General features: G+C 47.4%; 1 protein-coding gene across 1 annotated transcript in view; it reads right to left on the reverse strand.

Moving 5' to 3' along the window:
• DBNDD2 (dysbindin domain containing 2) overlaps window positions 1–19,213 on the reverse strand; it is a 32,727-nt gene extending 13,514 nt beyond the window's left edge. The window contains exon 1 of the mRNA XM_056844873.1: window positions 19,169–19,213. Within this exon, the coding sequence (XP_056700851.1) occupies window positions 19,169–19,205 (37 nt within the window). The 5' untranslated portion in view covers window positions 19,206–19,213. The remainder of the gene's footprint in view (window positions 1–19,168) is intronic.
• Window positions 19,214–19,763: the final 550 nt, after the last annotated feature.

Here is a 19,763-nt window from a genome sequence, read left to right on the forward strand (position 1 = left end):
AGAATTTGGACTCCTGAGAATATTGGCTTTCATTTCAAGTAAGGTTCTAGTCCTCATGGCAGCAAAAGAGCTACTCAAAAATATGGACAATGCCTGCCAAAGTCTGGTGGCTGAAAATTTCCCAACGATCAGGGGTGAAATCTCATTGTCCTCCCCATGACTGGCCAAACAAGAATAAATTATATAAAATCATATATAAAATGCATAATAAAGTGTGCAAAGATTATGTAAATTGCCTGCTTTATAAAGGTCTCAAAAACTGGCTTTTCCTAGCAAAAATTTTAGATAGCTTGATGCAGAAGTAGAATTGTTTTTATTGCAGAATAGGCAGAGTTCTGGTTTTGCACCTCAAGATAGTATAAGGTAAGCCAGACAATCTCCCCTCTGTTGGGTGTGATGGTGATTCACATTCCTGACGTTTCATTTGTACAAGGTGCTTCTGGCATCCTTGACCATTTTGTTATACTGACTTGTGTCCAAACACTTCAAGCGATGCTAAAATGATGGGGCTATCTCTACTTTTGAATGTTTTGTGAGAATCGCACACAAGAATTACACGATTGCAAATTTCCTGACTGCCCCACTTGATGACTTGGCGAGGGCCAAGTTAGATGTGGCCTGAGAGATCCTCGATCTGATTCCCCCTTTTAAAGAAAGAAAAACTAAATGAAGCTGCTGTGGGTGGGGAATTCAAATCAGAGGGAGGGTACTTCTGGGGGTCAACTAGGGTCGCCAGGTCCCTCTTCCCCACCAGAGGGAGGTTTTTGGGGTGGAGCCTGAGGAAGGCGGGGTTTGGGGAGGGGAGGGACTTCAATGCCATAGAGTCCAATTGCCAACGCAGCCATTTTCTCCAGGGGAACTGATCTCTATCGGCTGGAGATCAGTTGTAAAGCAGGAGATCTCCAGCTAGTACCTGGAGGTTGGCAACCCTAGGGTCAATGCTCCCCTTCCAGCCTGTTTTTGCAGTCATGTTTTTATTGACTTATCTTTATTTTATAGACTCGGTTTGCTTTATTGACTTGTTTTTATTGGCATGATTCGTTTTCATTGACTTGTTTTATTGTTTGGTTAGTTGTTGCTTTTTAAAGTTGTGAGCCAACTTGAGCAGTTCTGTAGAAGTGGCATATCCGTTTCCTAAATAAATACATAGCCATTTCCCCAATCTTATTTTTCTTCACAAGGAAAACATATTAGTTCCAAATGCATAACAGGTACCATACTCAAAAGCAAAAACACAAACCAGATAGAAATGGGCCCGCCTGGATACAAACGTAACCCAGGTGAAATGAACGAAGAAGGAAAGGGAGAAAAATAAACAGTAAACTCCATCTGGAAGCAACGTCGGTGATGTCAAACTTCTTGGTTTTCTGGCTATGTGCTAACTCTTGCAGTGTTTATTGTCACTGAGACTTTAATTCCAAAACTATGTCTAACCAAGACAGAAAGATCCCTTCACTTCCTACAAGAACACAGTTCCAGAGAAGTTTATCCACTTGGATTGAAATAACAGAGAGGATTACAACACAGGTGCTCAGCTAGATGTACCAGGCTCTAAAAAAAAGAGATCAAAATTCCATGCCAAGAACAACTGAATTCAGCAACATGATAATTATGTAAATGTGCATGTTTCTTACTTTATGTAATTGGCTCTGCTTTTTCTCCTCCCCTCAATACACAAGGAACAATTCAGTAAGACACCTAAATTTAGCTCCATCTGCCCCAGCTTGCTATGAGAGCCAACACACTTTTAAGATTACCTTCACAACATGAAAGAGCTGTAAACTTGATCCCCTCCACCACCAAAAAATAATAATAATAATAACAATAAATATTCTCAGGAATTCCAAGCCACATACTTTAAAATATGGGTTTTCTGCATTTACACAGAACTATAGAGGGCAGAAGCCCTTTTCAGACATTACATCCATGTTTACCAGGAACCTGGCAACTGCAGACATTGAGAGGATACACTACCCTCAGTGTTCTCAATACACACGGCTGCAGTGTTGTCTGAAATGGAATGACGTGTATTTTGCATGCATGTGTCGTTTCAGTATGAGTGAAGCAGAACCCCACAAAATCCAGTGATCAGAGCTGAACAAACATGTAAACTATGTGCATCGCCCCTGCTCAGCCAACATGCTGACTGTGCATATCAGGAGGATATACAAGCGATTGCCAGGCTCCTGGTACGTGTGGACGTAATGTCTGAAAAGGGCTATGTAGCCCTGTGTATGTGGAATGCAAGATCTTCATGGAGTATGACAGGACTTTCAATATGTCCAGTGTGTTAAGAGCAGTGGACTCTAATCTGGAGAACCGAGTTTGATCCCCCACTCCTCCACAAGCACCCTGCTGGGTGATCTTGGACCAGTCACCGTTCTCTCTGGACTATCTCTGCCTCACCTACCTCACAAGGTGCCTGTTGTGGGGCGGGGGGGAAAGGGAAGGTGATTGTAAGCGGCTTTGAGACTCCTTTCAGTAGAGAAAAGCGGGGTATAAAAACCAACTCTTCTTCTTCTCTTCTAGCAGTGAGGGCCAAATTTCTGATTTCCATTTCTGATAGGCAACTGCCCCTCTCATTATTGCGACAAGCTCAGGTTTTGCACTTCCAGCCTTAACCCATTCAAAGAATATGCAAATGGATTGCACGCTGGTTGAGAAGGTCAGCAAAAACAAGTCTTTGGCATGGTCACACTTACAGTTTCCCCATCCAGCAGGGCAACAATTAAAGCTGTGTCCATCCCCATACTCCATGAAGGGCGTATTCTATTCTGAAATTAAGTTTTTTGCCAATGGGACACAACAAGAGAATATCATTCTTTGTCCACTTGCGGCCTGCCAGTTGCCACCATGTTTCGACTCCACAGCCACTCTGCCTGCGGTCCCTTGAAGCTTCCTTAATCCAGTAGCTGCCTGGATACCCCTCCATAGTCTCTCCGTGAAAATGTGGACATGTTCATGGAGGATAGGGCTATCCATGGCTACCAGTCAAAATGGATACTAGTCATGATGCATACCTATTCTCTCCAGGATCAGAGGAGCATGCCTATTATATTAGGTGCTTTGGAACACAGGCAGGATGGTGCTGCTGCAGTCGTCTTGTTTGTGGGCTTCCTAGAGGCACCTGGTTGGCCACTGTGTGAACAGACTGCTGGACTTGATGGACCTTGGTCTGATCCAGCACGGCCGTTCTTATTTGAAGCTGAAAGGAGCCCTAGAACATGCTTTGAATGCACGGATTCAACCCTGTACCGGCTTTAGGAACCAGTATGGTTGGAAAAACACAGAGGCAGATGTGCTTTGGGAGGACCTGTTGCCTGCCCCCCAAGATTCACACATTACGGAGACACAGGTTGGACAAATGGGCCAAATAAGGCTGTTGGAACCATTTCTGATCAGGAAAACGACATGGGCAGGAAGGCTGAAGCTCCTTCTCCATGCAAATCACAGTCCTGATTTGAACTGGGCATCATGTATGTGGGAATAGAGAGGAACCTGCAACTTGTGTCTGATGGTTCCAAAGGATGGAGACCAGAGACCAAACCTGTGTAAGAACTGGACCCATGGATCACCTGGAGCAGTGAGCTGTGTTGGCAATTAGAAGTGGTGGAGGAGGAGCTGCTGCCACCCTCTTCCCTGCTCTTTCTCTCTGCCGCTCACTTGTTGGGCAAGCAACAGCCACACCCAGGGCTGGATTAACCATTAAGCAAAATAAGTACGTGCTTAGAGCATCAAGGGAAGGGGGGCACCACAGAAATTTTCCACTGCCAGATTTACCATGGACCATATGGTGCAAACTGCAAATGGTGCAGCTGAACCAGAGTCCGCAAAAAGCCCCCCCCCACAATAGATGGAAAAATTACATACATACAGTGACTCACAAAAACAAACAAACACTGAACATCAGAATTGTTACTCTTAGGCCGTTTATGCTTGGTAATTAGCAGCGCATTCCAGGCTGAAGTGTCCTGCATGTTTTTTTGAGTTCTTCACGCTGAACCGTCATTCCAGAAGTCACTGCGAAGCTGGCGCGTACCTGCTTCGCATTTCTTAAGAGCCCTTTTAACGCAACCATTTTATTTTCTCCGTCCACGCCTCGAAGCATCCACTCAAGGAAGCATGAAGAATCACAGCCCCCCGCCCTGGGTTACTCATGCAAACGGCGATTGCTAATGGCTATGCAAACGAAGGAACGAAGGAGCAAGTGAGTGGGGGAGGTGGTGGAATTTGTTTGACTTTCTCCTCTTGCATCGGGACCGTGAATAGGCATTTTAAAGGTCGGATTTAAAAAAGGAGCTTTGAGCAAGCATCAAAATCAACCCTGCATTAATGGCCTTATCCTTCAAAAAAAGAAAACAACAACAACATAAGGATGAAGAAAAAGTGGTAACAGAGAATAATCACACTAGCCGCAATATATTTTTAAAATTATTTTTAAAATTATTAAATAATTTAATATTTAAATAATTTTATAGATAGATAGATAGATAGATAGATAGATAGATAGATAGGGGCACCAAAATCTTTTAAGTACTTAGGGCCTCTAAAGGTCTTAATTCAGCCCTGGCCACATCAGACAGCAACAGCCGCTGCTGCCTGGAGGAGACACATGTGGTGGGAGAGAGCCAGAGGATGACAGTGGCAGAGCACTTAATGGGAGGGGAGCACTTAAAGACATTTTGCTAAGGCTTTCCAAAGCCTATAGGCAGCCAAGGCTAATCGCTGGAATAATAAAGAAGAGGGTGCTCCATGGCATGTACAGAGTGTTTTTCCTTAATCGCCAAGAATCCACAGCAACAGAATGGAGGCTGGAAGCAGGCTTCTAGTTCAGAAGGTGTGGCTTCCAGGAAGCTCAAGCCCTGTCCCCCCTGAAATCAATTCCTGGTCTGCTTCCATCACTGGGTAACCTTACAGTAGCGCACAGGAGGTCTGCCCTGCAACGGATCTCCTCGTCTTCCTTTTCCCAGCCAGGATAGTTCTCAGAATGGAGGAAACAGCCTGGGGAGCAGAAGGGGAACCAGACAAAGGGAGATGGGACGGGTTAGTACCGTTGTCAGTGGATGCCAGGGCTTTCCTTGCACAGAATGTCTTTATGCTAAAGCCAGGGTCAGAAAAGAAGCGCCAGGATTTATTCCCTGCGTAAATTAACAAACCTGCTGAAAAATGCCCTGATGAGATTTCATTAGCCGTCTGGGCAGCCGGCCACATGCTCTGAACACCCATTATGTAAGTCACATAGCCAGCAGGAGAGAGATGAGAAGCTAGTGATGGATCCTGACTGTCCCATGAGTGTTGTGAGGGTCAAAGACAGTGCCTTCTCCATCTTTTCCTCTACCACGTTAAAAGAAAAAAAAAAGTTCCTTTCATTCATCTTCAGCAGGGTGATCTGTATGGATATTCCCCCTTCTTCTTTGCTAATATAGCAGCAGAAAGAACCATAGAGTTGGAAGGGACCACCAAGGTCATCTAGTCCAACCCCCCTGCACGATGCAGGAAATTCACAACTACCTCCCCACCCCCACACACCCCGTTGACCCCTACATGCCCAGAAGATGGCAAAAATAACCCCTCCAGGATCCCTAGCCAATCTGGCCTGGAGGGAAATTGCTTCCTGACCCCAAAGTGGTGATCAGCATTACCCTAGGCATGTAAGAAAGGGCCACAAGAGCTAGGATTGCCAGGTCCCTCTTCACCACGGGTGGGAGGTTTTTGGGGCGGAGCCTGAGGAGGGTGGGGTTTGGGGAGGGACTTCAATGCCATAGAGTTCAATGGCCAAAGCGGCCATTTTCTCCAGGTGAACTGATCTCTATCGGCTGGAGGTCAGTTGTAACAGCAGGAGATCTCCAGCTACTACCTGGAGGTTAAGCTAAGCAAAAATAACAGCACCAAGGCTCATAAATACTCAATATAATATCACAAATTTACACAATACATATAGACAAATGCCAATACAAACGTGAAAGAACAACACGAGAACAAAACACCCAAGAACCCACAAAATGCAACCATGTAACTGCAAAAGTCCAAAGTCTGCAAGCAAAGCCAGAAAACTGAGGCTGTGGAAGCAACCAAACGAGACCTGTTACAGGGTTGTGTTTTGTGGATTCTTGGGTGTCTTGTTCTCGTGTTGTTCGTTCATGTTTGTATTTACATTTGTCTACATGTACTGTGTAAATTTGTGATATTATATTGACTATTTACGAACCTTGGTGCTGTTATTTTTGCTTAGTGCTTCCCACACAAGCACTTATTTTTCTTTGTTGGTTACTACCTGGAGGTTGGCAACCCTAACAAGAGCTAAACACTGATGCAACCCTTCCTGCACTGTTCTCCTTCTCCGTGTGACTGATGGTCACAGCCTCAAACGCTGCTGGGCATTAAGATTGTCTCAGGTTGTTTATGCACGGGTGCTTTCACTCACATTTGCCCCCGGTCTGTCTTGGTTGTTCCCTGGAGTTATGCATGAATTTTCTGTCCATTAGAGATGACCTCGCTGCCAGCCCTCACAATGTCCAGGTCTTCCCATTCCTCTGTTAACCTGACTCTTCCATCTTTCCTGAGCAAAGCCCGGGTGAAATCCCCATGCATAAGGCAAAGTGCAGGGCATGCAAGCTTGGTTTCTCCCACAGCCAGTTACAAAGCATCATGTAAAGAGGCAGGGATTCAAATGCTTCCTGCTTTCTCAGAGCTCTTTCTGAGCAGAAGAAAGGTTTTTTAAAACCAAGGCTTGGATTTCCCCCCCTCCGCCCTGTCCTTTCAGATTGCTCTGTTTTTTGTTCTTAAAATGCTTTTTTATGCAGCAATTTTTTGGGGGGGGGTTCTCTTATGGTAAGCACTGAGAAGTAAGCCAATTACAAAAGCAGCATTTAAACAAGCAGGACTTGATTTCAGTTTGGAGACTGCTGGTGCATAGATTCCTAACAGGAAAGTGCGGGTCCAGTGAGCAAAAAACTCAGGTAGAACTCCCATGCATAAATGATCTCATTGGGATGGCATGTTCCCCACGACTGTTATGCTCTCGTGCACAGTGCAGGCCCTGTGCGCTAGCAGGCAATTCAATTACCCTTTAAGGGGGGGGGGGGAATACCTGCCGCTGCTGGTGGGTTTTTCTTTCCCATGGCACCCAACCAACGACGGCCTCCGTGCCTTCACAACTGGGGGGACGCGGCTGCGCTGCTTTCCCTTGGAACGCTGACCTCCCAACACGCTGGCTTGCTGGCTTCCAAGAGCATCAGGTGGGACCCCAGGCTCCCCACCGCCTCCCTAATCCTTCCGGCTTATACAGTGGCGCTCATTACGCACTGAAGCCTGGGCCTGATGAATGCAAGTGCGGGGACCGTGAGGAAGGAACAGAGCCAGAAACGGGATCTGGGGATTTCCCCCCCCTTCTCATTTCCCTATTCATGGTGTGAAGGAAAGACTCTGCTAGCAGGAAGACGCTGGAAAGAGGGCTGGCTACAGAAAGGGGCTTCAAGTGCTGGGAGCTCAGCCCTGACCCTATCTCCTGACACTATCGACTCCTGACACTATCTCTGGAGTGCTATCACAGTTGCCAGCTTCCAGGTTGGGCCTGGAGCTAGGGTTGCCAACCTCCAGATAGTGTGTGATGTAATCTACAAGGCATTGATAAAGTTGTATAAATATAAGACCATTGCTTGTAAGTATAGTTATGTGCTGTTATTGTAATATAGCATAGTATGTATATATTACTTGTTAAATTTTGTAAGATATTAGCTGTTTATAATTATGCATATATACTTTGCACTTATGAAGAATTATTTATTAAGAATCTGAAACGGCCGTATCCTCATCAAGACTCTGGCTTCAACAAGACTACATGATATTGTAATTCAAGGATACTTACTATACTCTGTCAAGAGACCATTTTGAAATTTTTATGCACATTAGTCACTTTGTCATATTGTAGGTCATGTCTATGTATGTTCACTTGTCTATGTAATGTATGTAATCAAGCAGCTTATAAAATCACTTTTTGCACCTTTGTTTGTAAGCATCTCGCTCCTGTACTAATTTTCTAATCAATTGATTCTAGTATAGTGGTGCCTATTTTCTCCCCAACCTCCAGATAGTAGCTGGGGATCTCCCGCTATTACAACTGATCTCAAACCAATAGAGATTGCCTGGAGTAAATGGCCGCTTTGGCAAATGGACTCTATGGCATTGAAATCCCTCCCCCCAAAACCCCGCCCTCCTCAGGCTCCGTCCAAAAAATCTCCAGGTATTTCCCTACCCGGAGCTGGCAATCCTACCTGGAGATGTCCCAGAATTACAGATAATCTGCAGACCACAGAGATAAATTCCCCTGGACGAAATGGCTGCTTTGGAGGGTGGACTCTATGGCATTATGCCCCACTGAGGTCCCTCCCCAAACCCCACCATTCCTAGTTTTCACCCCTAAATCTCCAGAAATTTTCTAAACCAGAGTTTGCATCCTTAGGTGCTGTACACTATCTTCCGCCTGGGCTATCCACACTCTGCAGTTGTAGGCAATTAGGCCCACATCCACCAGGGCCTCCTGACCCCCAGACCACCCTTTCAGCAACCCCAATGGGATGGGGACTGACCCTTTGTTAAACCCCCTAAAGCTCAAATGTTTACAGACCTCTTGATAATGACAGTTGTAAACAGCCACACCGGTCTATGCAAAATCCAGAGAAACAAGAACAAAATCTGTGTCATACCTTTTCTTAGGACCAGTTCGGTTGGTAGGGTTGCCAGGTCCCTCTTCGCCCCCGGCAGAAGGTTTTTGGGGCAGAGCCTGAGGAGGGCAGGGTTTGGGGAGGGACTTCAATGCCATAGAGTGCAATGGCCAAAGCGGCCATTTTCTCCAGGGGAACTGACCTCTATCAGCTGGAGATCAGTTGTCATAGCAGGAGATCTCCAGCTACTACCTGGAGGTTGGCAACCCTATCAGTTGGCCTTAATGAAAGGTATGACACAGATTTTGCTGTTGCTAGTAGGACATCCCAAACCGTCCCTTCTTTCCATATTTGGTATGCTTCCCAGTTTGACATAAACAGGCGTAGGTAATTGCCGGCTGTTTGGAAATGCAAGGGTGAAAAAAATGTGGCCAGTAAGCAGTTCTACTGCAACCTGTGTGGTCTGATGGAAAGATAGCTAAATGTTGGTGTTCATTTAGTCATTTAAGCCATGACTTCACTGTGCAGCACCGGACAAGCAACGGAAGTTGAAACAGCATGTGTGTGCGTGTAAAGTGCAGACAAGTTGCAGCCCAATTATGGCAACCCCGTAGGGTTTTCAAGGCAAGAGTCTAACAGAGGTGGTTTGCCATTGCCTTCCTCTGCACAACAACCCTGGCTTTCCTTGGTGGTCTCCCATCCAAGGAATCACCAGGGTTGGCCTTAGGGTTGCCAACTGCCAGGTACTAGCTGGAGATCTCCTGCTATTACAACGGATCTCCAGCTAAAAGAGATCAGTTCACCTGGAGAAAATGGCCGCTTTGGCGATTGGACTCTATGGCATTTAAGTCCCTCCCCTTCCCAAACCCCGCCTTCCTCAGGCTCCGCCCAAAAAATCTCCCGCCAGTGGCGAAGTGGGATCTGGCAACCCGAGCTGACCCAGCACAGGAGTCACCAGATTCCTTGTTCAAGAAACACACTCGGCAGTCCTGGGAAAACTGCTGTCCTAGTCTCAGCTCCCCAGTTCTATCTTGTTTCTGAAAGGAATGATTGCAAAAAATACTACCAAACACACTCAGCAGAATTTGTGCAGAAATGTTGGCCATTTCCGCATGGGTTATTTGCCTGTGGTTTGATACGGCTGGGAAGTAGGGTTCTTGCTTGCTTCCCCATAGCATGATGCCACACCTGGGCACCTCCAGGGCTTCCCCGCCTTTTCTCTGACCTTTGTCAAACCTGCTTTGTTGAAAGGTTTTGGGAAAAATCACAGCATAGCCTGGCCATGTCTGTGGGAAAGTTTGGATTTTCCTGCCACTGGGGAGCTTTTTTATATTGGCAACTGAACATTATTCTCAGCTTTCTTTTTTTAAGTAAGTCTCTAGCCCAGGGGTGTCAAACATAAGGCCCAAGGGCTGGATCCGGCCCCTTGAGAGCTCTTATCTGGCCTTCAAGTCAGCTGAGACAGCCACCCCCCACCCCATGCACACACACTTGATCTGTGCTGATGAGGCACGGGCTGGCCTGGCCAAGTGACATTGATATCATATCCGACCCTCGTAACTATTGAGTTTGACACCCCTGCTCTAGCTCCTTTCATTGCAGAGATATAAGGGGAAAGGCATGTCTCCACAATGAAGGAAAAGATAGCTAGGAATTCAGAGAACCTGTCAAGTATATTACTATACCATTATATATCAATGTGATTATATTAAATAACCCATTTAAAAATAATGGGAAAAGCCCAGTGGCTCAGAGGAGGGGAGAACAGCTGGTGCCTGAGTATCGGCAGAGGAAATTATAGGGAAACCTGCCAAGTGGAAGCCCCACTGCAATGGGGAAACTACACATGCCTGTTTCTGTGTGGAAAACAATATTTGAATGGAAAATCAGATTAATACAAGAGCTCTGAAGGCTACTTGGATCTTTTGCAAAGACAAGTAAACAATGCCTTACTCTGGCCAAGAGCTGACAGGATTGTCTGGTTGAATTTCCATTGGGAGTGGTGACATTTGTCACCATTCCTGGTCCTGTTGGGTCTCTAAAACAAATGTTCTTTGTGTGCCAAGCAGAATGAATGAATAAATGCATCAATGAATGAATAGGTGGGGGAGGAGACTTGTTAATGTTGGCATCAATCCAGGAGAAGATGTGGGGAATGCTTTTATTCATTTCATGGTTCTTTAAAGCCCTTGAAAACACCCAACTGCTGGGATAACAACTCTAATGGAGGCGGGGCTTAGGAAAGAGTCACAAGTGCTTGTAGGGTTGCCAGGTCCCTCTTTGCCACCGATGGGAGGTTTTTGGGGTGGAGCCTGAGGAGGGCGGGGTTTGGGGAGGGGAGGGACTTCAATGCCATAGAGCCCAATTGTCAAAGCGGCCATTTTCTCCAGGTGAACTGATCTCTATCGGCTGGCGATCACTTGTAATAGCAGGAAATCTCCAGCTAGTACCTGGAGGTTGGCAACCCTAAGTGTTTGCAAGATACATATCACTTTGAGTGCCACCAGGGTTGTAGGATTTAGGCTTGAGATGGGAAGTAACAGACATTTTGGATTTCCAGGCTAGGGTTCATTGGCTGGTTGCTGTATCTCAACAAAGATACTGCAGAGGTGGGGTTGGAATACTTTTCATATGAGGAAAGGCTAAAGAGCGGAGCTTTTCCGTTTCGGACAAATATGACTGAGAGGAGATTTATGAAATTATGCATGGGGTGAAGGAGGGCAGGGAGAGTTCTCCCTCTCCCATAATACCAGAATTTGTGGCAACCAATCAATTTGAAAGACAACAGAGTCAGGACAGATAAAAGGGACTACTTATTCATTCAATGTAATCAAAGTAATGGAATTCATTGCTAGTGGATGTAGCGAAGGATATGAGCATCAATGCCTTTGAAAGGAGATGAGGCAGATTCACCTGTGACAGGTCCATCAGTGGCTACCGGTCATCGTGACTAAAAGGAAGCCTCATGCCCGGAGGCAGCAAATCTCTGGAATTCGGGATGAATAAGGCCAGCTCTGCCCGGCCAGTGACATGAGGTTTAGAAAAGGAGTACTGGGCTGGCCTGCCTCCAAGGCAAAGACGGAGAGCCAGAAGAAGAGAAAGAGAGCAGGATCAGGCGTCACCAAAAACCTTGGTCTTATCATGCTCACTGGGGGCAAGTGCTAAAAGCCTCTCCTTGCGGCTCGGCCTCAGACTATTAATCAGGACCTCTTCGCATTTAATCAGCAGTACTTTAGTGCAAAGTAGCTACCCACTTGAGCAATCAAGCATCAGAAAGAAATAAAGCACAAATTAACGTTCCCTATTAAAAGGTTCTTAGTCCAGAGTAATCTAACTTGGATTCTAGAATGTCCTGTCAACCCCCGCCCCAAGCTCAACTAAGGGCCAAACTAGACTTTACGGTAGCCATTGGTTTGACGTGTAGCCACCGCTGCGATATCTTGTTTCTCCCCTTCCCAGTGCGTCTTTCCAGGTACCGCAACAGCTAAGAGGGGGCTATTTTCAATTCTTGGAAAGGCAGGAGATGGGCCCATTCAGGATTGGGTCCTCACAGCATTTTTAAATTGGTCAAAGTCTTTCCTAAAGTGGTGGTAGCAGCCAAGGGTCAAACCCACGGCTGCAGTAACATCTAGCTTGGCCCTAGGACAGTCTTCACCATCTTTCCTCGCCACTCAGAGTTCCTCTCTCTTTCCTTATTTGGACATGTCCCCAGGACCTCTTAACTTCCCCAACCAATCAGGCTGGACACACCTCTTGGCTCACCTGGCCACCACATTCCAAGCTGAGAGGGAGAAGCACCTTCGTGTTGAACTCAAGCTTCTGGCCCTGTCGCTGGAACCAGATGCCAACTCCAAACCACTTTGCCAACTCCAAAGTCACTTTGGATCTCCTTAAAACCACCAGTGTGCATGCAGCATCTTATGCTCCTATCTGCCATGTCATCCCATATTATCCCAAGGATCTTACCCCTTGCTGTTGGGTTCACCTTTTGGGTTGTGTGCTCTCTGGATGTTTAGACCCCTGCTTTGGGAACTAAATATTTGGCTTGGATAGGTAGCTATTGCATCTTTCCTTACTCACTGACTCTTCCTCTTTGGCTTCTTGCCAGTGACAGCCAGGGTGGTGTAGTGGTTAAGAGCGGTGGTTTGGAGCAGTGGGCTCTAGTCTGGAGAACCGGGTTTGATTCCCCACTCCTCCACATGAGTGGCAGACTCTCATCTGGTGAACTGAGTTGGTTTCCCCACTCCGACACATGAAGCCGGCTGGGTGACCTTGGTCTAGTCACAGCTGTCTTAGAGCTCTCTCAGCCCCACCTACCTCACAGGGTGTCTCTCGTGGGGAGCGGAAGGGAAGGTGATTGCAAGGAGGTTTGATTCTTCCTTAAGTGGTAGAGAAAGTGGGCATATAAAAGCCAACTCTTCTTCCGCTTCTAAAGTGATACATCATACGCAGTGTGTATGTGGGCATTAGGAATATCTGTAAGTCAACATGGGCATTCTAGTGTTGAAATAAGGTTAGTGTATGCCTGATAGTATTGTGACTGCGTGGGGGTGCTAATTGTTTACATCAGTCTCTGATTTTACCTTAGTCAAGGTCTCATTGCACTAACAGCCTTATTTCGTTCTCAGCATTCCTTTATTACCGCTTGCCATTGCCAGACTGTGAAGGGCAGGGGTCTCGAAGCTGGGTATAGAATGTAAGTCAACAGCCCCTATTGTCTCAGAGTGAGACACCATGGAAGTAAAGTTTGCTTCCTTATTCTCATAGAATCATAGAGTTGGAAGGGACTACCAGGGTCATCTAGTCCAACCCCTGCACAATGCAGGAAATTCACAACTACCTCCCCCACACACACACCCAGTGACCAGAAGATGGCCAAGATGCCCTCCCTCTCATCATCTGCCTAAGGTCACAGAATCAGCTGCTCTAGTATGAATTTGGGCCGAACAGGAAACTGTGCCCCGTTTAAATGGATATGTGTCAAGAGTACACATCCCTACAATCACACATCCCTACAATCACACAGCTCCCAGTGTAACCTAGGACCCCCAAATTTTGTATCCCTGGTCTTCCTCCTCTCAGTGGTCCTGACCATCAGTGGACACACGAACCTGCCTTATACTGAGTCAGACCATTGGTCTATGAAGGTCATATTGCTCTGACTGGAAGTAGCTCTACAGGATCTTGAGGCTCTCAGGTGGAGATCCTCAGGTGAAGTAGGTGCATCACCTACTACTTCCTCCATTTTTTCGCTGGAGATGCTGGAGTCGGGGCTTGAACCTGGGACCTTACGTGTGCAAAGCCAATGCTGTCACTGAGCCACAGCCCCACCCCAATTATTTATCAGCAAGATGAGTGCTTTACCTAGGTTGGCCTGGCATCAGTGGTCTAGCATCTCTTGTGGACCAAGCGTGCAGCCTTCTTCCTAAAGAATGGGCTGAAAAGAGCAGTTCAGCAGCACTGGCTCAAGGGAAGCCACTGTAGTTCCCAGGGTGGAAAAAAGGCTACAGCCTCCCTAAAACCCTTCTTCTCCCTGGGGATAACTTGGGAACAACCTAGATTGAAGTCTCCTTTCAAGGATGACTTGGGCTGAAAGCCACAGCTCAGATTCCATCAAATATTCCCATACAAGCGCTGCCCACACCCTTCCCATTGGGATATGATACTGCAGCAAAAGCATAAACCCATCTAAGTGGCTGTGAAAGGATGCATGGGGGGGAGGTGAAAGGCAAGAGAGGCCGTGGTTTTGGCAGAGAGGCAGATGGTGAGAGAAAGAGGTGAGGAAGAAGTGGTCCCCTGTGACTCTTCTCTCTGACACCAAATCATAACAAAAGCCAGACTAGCCAATCTCCAAATCCTTTGAGTCTCGGAGCTAAAAATATCCCTCCCCTCCACAGCTCTCTGAGACGGCATCATAAGACCCTGCTATTTACAGGCCCAGGAATAGCTTTATATAGAATGGCGAGCAGGATAAAACCATGGAGTGTGTTAAAGAGGATGACGGGCTCTTGACACACCAAGGACAGCAAATTATGGCCACCTCGGGGGCTGTGTTTTATACACACACAGTAAAGTCATCCCCTGCCTTGGTCAGGGCTGTTTTCTTTACCCGGAACTATTTATAGGGAACATTGTGTGCTTGGCTCCGGAGCAGCAAGGTTTCAGATGAGTTCCTCTTCTGGGGACGTTTTCAGTTCCCCTCCTCTCCTGACTCCTGGCTGTGCTCTTAAAGGTCCCTCAGATGCTAGGCATAGCGTTAATGTGGATTAGACCAGTGGCCCACATACGGCGCTTAAACAAAATGAACACATGAAGCTGCCTTATACTGAATCAGACCCTCAGTCCATCAAAGTCAGCATTGTCTACTAAGACCAGCAGAAGCTCTCCAGGGTCTCAGGCAGAGGTCTTTCATGTCATAGAATCATAGAGTTGGAAGGGACCACCAGGTTCATCTAGTCCAACCCCCTGCACAATGCAGGAAATTCACAACCACCTCTCCCCACACCCCCAATGACCCCCACTACATGCCCAGAAGATGACCAAGATGTCACCTACTTGCCTAGTCCCTTTAACTGGAGATGCCGGGGATTGAACCTGGGACCTTCTGCATGCCAAGCAGAGGCGCTACCACCGAGCCACAGCATCTGAGCTTAAGCTCAGAATGAAAGCTGTGCCCTTTAACAATGAAACCCATCACTTCATTCCCAGGCACAGGTTCATATATCTTATTTGTAGAGAGTGCACAACATTCTGCACATCCTCAGAGGAACTATCCTCTCCAGCTGCCAAACACAGAATAAAACAAGGCCATGATCCAGTGAAACTACAGTGAAAGTAACTACAGCAGGTGGATCTCTTACAGTTCTAGTGAGAAAAATGAACGGGTTAAAACAATTTTGCTGGAATATTATGACACAGTGTTTCTAGGTAATGATCAATCCCTGGACAATATCAATCCTGGAATGTTTTCCAGTCTAGTTCTACGTAACACAGGAAATGAAACAGCAATATTTGGGGAAAGGATAACCAGGAACTGAAAGTTGGGTGTCACCATTTATACACATCTGGACTGTCTTCATTTGACAATTCAATTCCATGATAATACTATGTCAGAGTGGTAAAGGGGGCAGAGTCTTCAAGATGTCAATAATCACAGTGCTCAGTTTCAAAAAAGAACCACATTTCTAGCTCCTAAGACTTCAAATGTAAGCTTGGAAATGTGTATCAGGTTTGGGGCAATCTCAGAAGCCCTGGGTAAGCCTGAGCAGGATCTGTAATGATCATGTGGACATGCAGTCATATGGATTAGCAGAAGTACATCACACAAAATGCCAGTTTTGACCTACAGGACCTAGGGCCCACCTGTATGAGTGGGGCCACCACACAAAAGGCCTTCACAGGCCCTTAAAGGTGTTCAGCTCGTTCCAACAGGTCTTATGAGCTGTTCCTTCAGTGAGGCAGGTGAGATCTGTGGCAGCTCAAATGAAGGCCATTTCGGTGGTGGCCCCACTCCTATAAAACAGACTGTCAATGAAGCAATAGCTATGACAACTCTGCCCCTCTTTAGGAAAAAGATGCAAAGCATAACTTTTTAAAAAGAACACCTTTGACTTAATTTATAAGATTTTATTCTTATTTGTGATATGGTTTTTATTCTTCTGCTTAAATTATTGCTCTTTGTTGGAAACACAAGAAAAGAGGTATACACATATCTTACTTAAACAACAAATGTACACAATTCCTATGTTGCAGAATCCAGCTTTTCTTGGTGCAGAATCTGAGTTATCAAATCTACTAAAAACAATGGAGCCTGCAGAGTTATGGATCTGCCCCACAACTCTGGAAATCTCCTAGCCTGATCTCAGGCTGCCTGGAAAGGAATAAGAGTTTTTGCCAGAAAATCCGAAGATCAAATCTCTACTTACCCATGAAAAAGTCAACAAAAAGTGACCGTAGGGCAAGCCACAGTGGTCAAACCTCCATCCTCATATGCAAAATGAGGATACCAGTACCTTACACTTGTCATAAGGATTACTGTGATAATATGCATGAAGCGCTTTGAGACGCATTCCAGATAATACATGATTAGACCTATGTTTGCCATTTCAGATGGAACCTAGCTATGATATTTCTGTGCGGCAGGAAAAAAAGGCCGATGGTCACCTTTGGTTTCGGAGAGAGGTGCTTTGCCTATCAAATTAGGTCGGGAGTCTGTGCGTGAGAGCCGCAAATTAAAACTTGGGATTGGTTGCCATGGCGAGGCTGAATTCACAGTTAGCAGATGACTTGGGTGCGGGACCTGCTATATCGAGATTACAAAGTGGGGCAGAAGGGATGGCGTGTGTGTGTGGGAGGGATGATTTTGCAGAGAGTGGGAAGGAAGGGAGCACAGCATGCCTGTGTGGGATCAGTTGTGAAGGGATGTGACAATGGGCGTGACTTTTGCTCCTGGGGTGGCAAGGGAAGGTGGTCACATGCAATGTGGGGGAGTTGTGGGGAGGCAGGCGAAGACTCATCCACTCAGTGGATGAGTGGGCTATGCATAGAGCCCACATGGTGATGGTGGGCAATGCATATCACCAGAGGCACATGCAGGAGGAGACCTCTGCCTGGTTTCTCTTCATAGGAGTAGCAATGAAGAAGAAGAGTTGGTTTTAATATGCCAACTTTCTCTACCACTTAAGGGAGAATCAAACCGGCTTACAATCACCTTCCCTTCCCCTCCCCACAAAAGACACCCACTGAGATAGGTGGGGCTGAGAGTGTGTGACCAGCCCAAGGTCACCCAGCTGGCTTCATGTGTAGGATTGGGGAAACAAATCCAGTTCACCAGATTAGTGTCCACCACTCATGCGGAGGAGCAGGGAATCAAACCCGATTCTCCAGGTCAGAGTCCACCGCTCTTAACCACTACACCATCCTGGCTCAATCAATAGTTTGATTGGTGAACCTCTAAATCAGAACCTAGCAGCAGCCCCTAGGTGGTTTGCCACTGCCTGGCTCTGTGTAGCAACCCTTCTCTTCCTCGGTGGTCTCCCATCCAAGTCCTAACCAGGGCTAACCCTGCTTAGCTTCTGAGATCTGACAAGATCAGGTTAGCCTGGGCTATCCAGGTCAGGGTGCCCCAACTATAGACCATCCTAAAGAAAAATGCTCAGGGGCTTGTCTCAATGGACAGGAAGATGATCTTGGAGGGCTGTATAGTCTGCCGTTTATGTCCACGGGGATGAAGCCGTGCTCCCTGTTCTCATCACAAGCGCGAGCTCTCCCTCTTGGAACAAAATCCTTTCCAGCTCATCCTTTTCCTGCTCACCGTACAGAAAGGAGAAGGGACAGACTGTGTGTGTGTGTGTGTGTGTGAAAAGGCTGACCAAACGCACCCATTTTATCCCTAAATGCAGAGCAAACGGAGGTTCATGGATGCACACAGGTACTCTAATCTGTCCGTGTGCATTTACAGATTGCCAACAAGGAAAAGGGTGGGACGGAGGTGCAAAGTCCAAGGCGGAAAGGTGTGTGTGTTTGGAAGATAAAGCCAGAGGAAACACTCTCTCTGTGTGTGTGTGTGTGTGTGTGAGAGAGAGAGAGAGAGAGAGAGAGAGAGAGAGAGAGAAAGAGAGAGAGAGAGAGAGCAAGCTATAAAAGAGCCAATGGAAGAGAGTGAGTCAACTCCACTGGAGAAGGGAATGCAGTGAGAGGCTGTTTGCATGTCATATAATACTAATGGGGCCCTGCCATCATAATACAGTGGTTGGGAGGGTTCCCAGCTGCTGAGCATTACCAAGAGGTGTGAAGCCTCAGAGCTGGTGCCCAGAACACACTCACAGGGTTTGGAATGATATCTATTCACGCCATATACAGTTGGGTTTCTCAAAGCAAAAGGAGCAAGATTTGTCAGCTTCAGGTTTTGGAGCAGCTCCTGTCGGGAATGCATTTATTTAGCTGTTTATGCCCCCATTTTTAGTCCCAACGGCAACCCAAAGTGGCGGACAGCGCCACTCTCCCGCGCCCCGTTTTATCCTCACAACAACCCTGGGAGGCAGGTTAGGCTGACACAAAGTAACAACCTGGCCCAATATTAAGCAGCTTCCACGGCAGAGCAGGGATTCCAACCCGGGTCTTCCAAATCCTAGCCCGACGCTCTAACCACTACGGCATACTGTCTTTGGAAGCACAGCCTTCTGGCTCCCGGGCCGATGGCGACTGGCGGACACTGAACTCCGGGGAGGAGGCCATCAGGAGCGCTCCAGGTAAACCCTTCAGGCATTTGGGGAGGGGGGTGCCCTCCCGTCCTTCTGGTCCACAGATGTGGAAAATCCTGAGTTGGGGCGGCATCCCCTCCTTCCCCCGGGGATGCGCATGCCCTTCCGCGACCCCCAACGGCACTGCAGGAGGTCCCACCCATCAGAAGTTTTGGGCAGGGGATCTGGGGGTCCCTGGCTCGCCCTCCCCCCATACACCCCGGCCCCCACCCTCGCCTCCCCCGATGCCCAGACCAGACTTACAGGGCAGCCTCCTGTTCTGGCCGGGAGCGTCAGACATCGCCTCCCGACGACCGGCGGCTCAGCATCCAGCGCCCCGGACCAGCTCCTCTCCTCCGCAGGGAGCGCTCCGGCGCAGAGCGCAACCCGGGCTGCCCGGCGCGGGCGGAGCGTACCGAGGGGCGGCTCGGCAGAGGGGCTGGGAGGGGCAGATGAAGGGAGGGCGGAGGCGGTGGGCGGAGCCGGCCGCAGAAACCCCCGAAGAAATCCCCGCCCCCCCCCAAAGGCTCAGTTTCGGAGCGGGAAGGCAGGCATCAAAGACAAAACTCTGATTGATGGACAGGCGGGCGTGGGGGGGGGGGAGGCGGAACCAGAGGCTTCGGGGAATTGGGACCGGGGGTGCGGGGGAGGTTTCTGTTCACTTGCAGCCCCTGCTTTCCATACCCCGGGGGGCATCCGCTGCAGCGGTGGGTTTGGCAAAGCGAGGGGGCGTGCAGGGGCATCCCATGCCAATAATAATAATAATAATAATAATAATAATAATAATAATAATAATAATAATAATAATAATAATAAATAAACAGCTTGGCTGTTTATAATAAATAATAAAGGCTTGGTT

Source organism: Euleptes europaea, chromosome 2 (assembly GCF_029931775.1).
Source record: "Euleptes europaea isolate rEulEur1 chromosome 2, rEulEur1.hap1, whole genome shotgun sequence".
Classification (NCBI taxonomy): Eukaryota; Metazoa; Chordata; class Lepidosauria; order Squamata; family Sphaerodactylidae; genus Euleptes; species Euleptes europaea.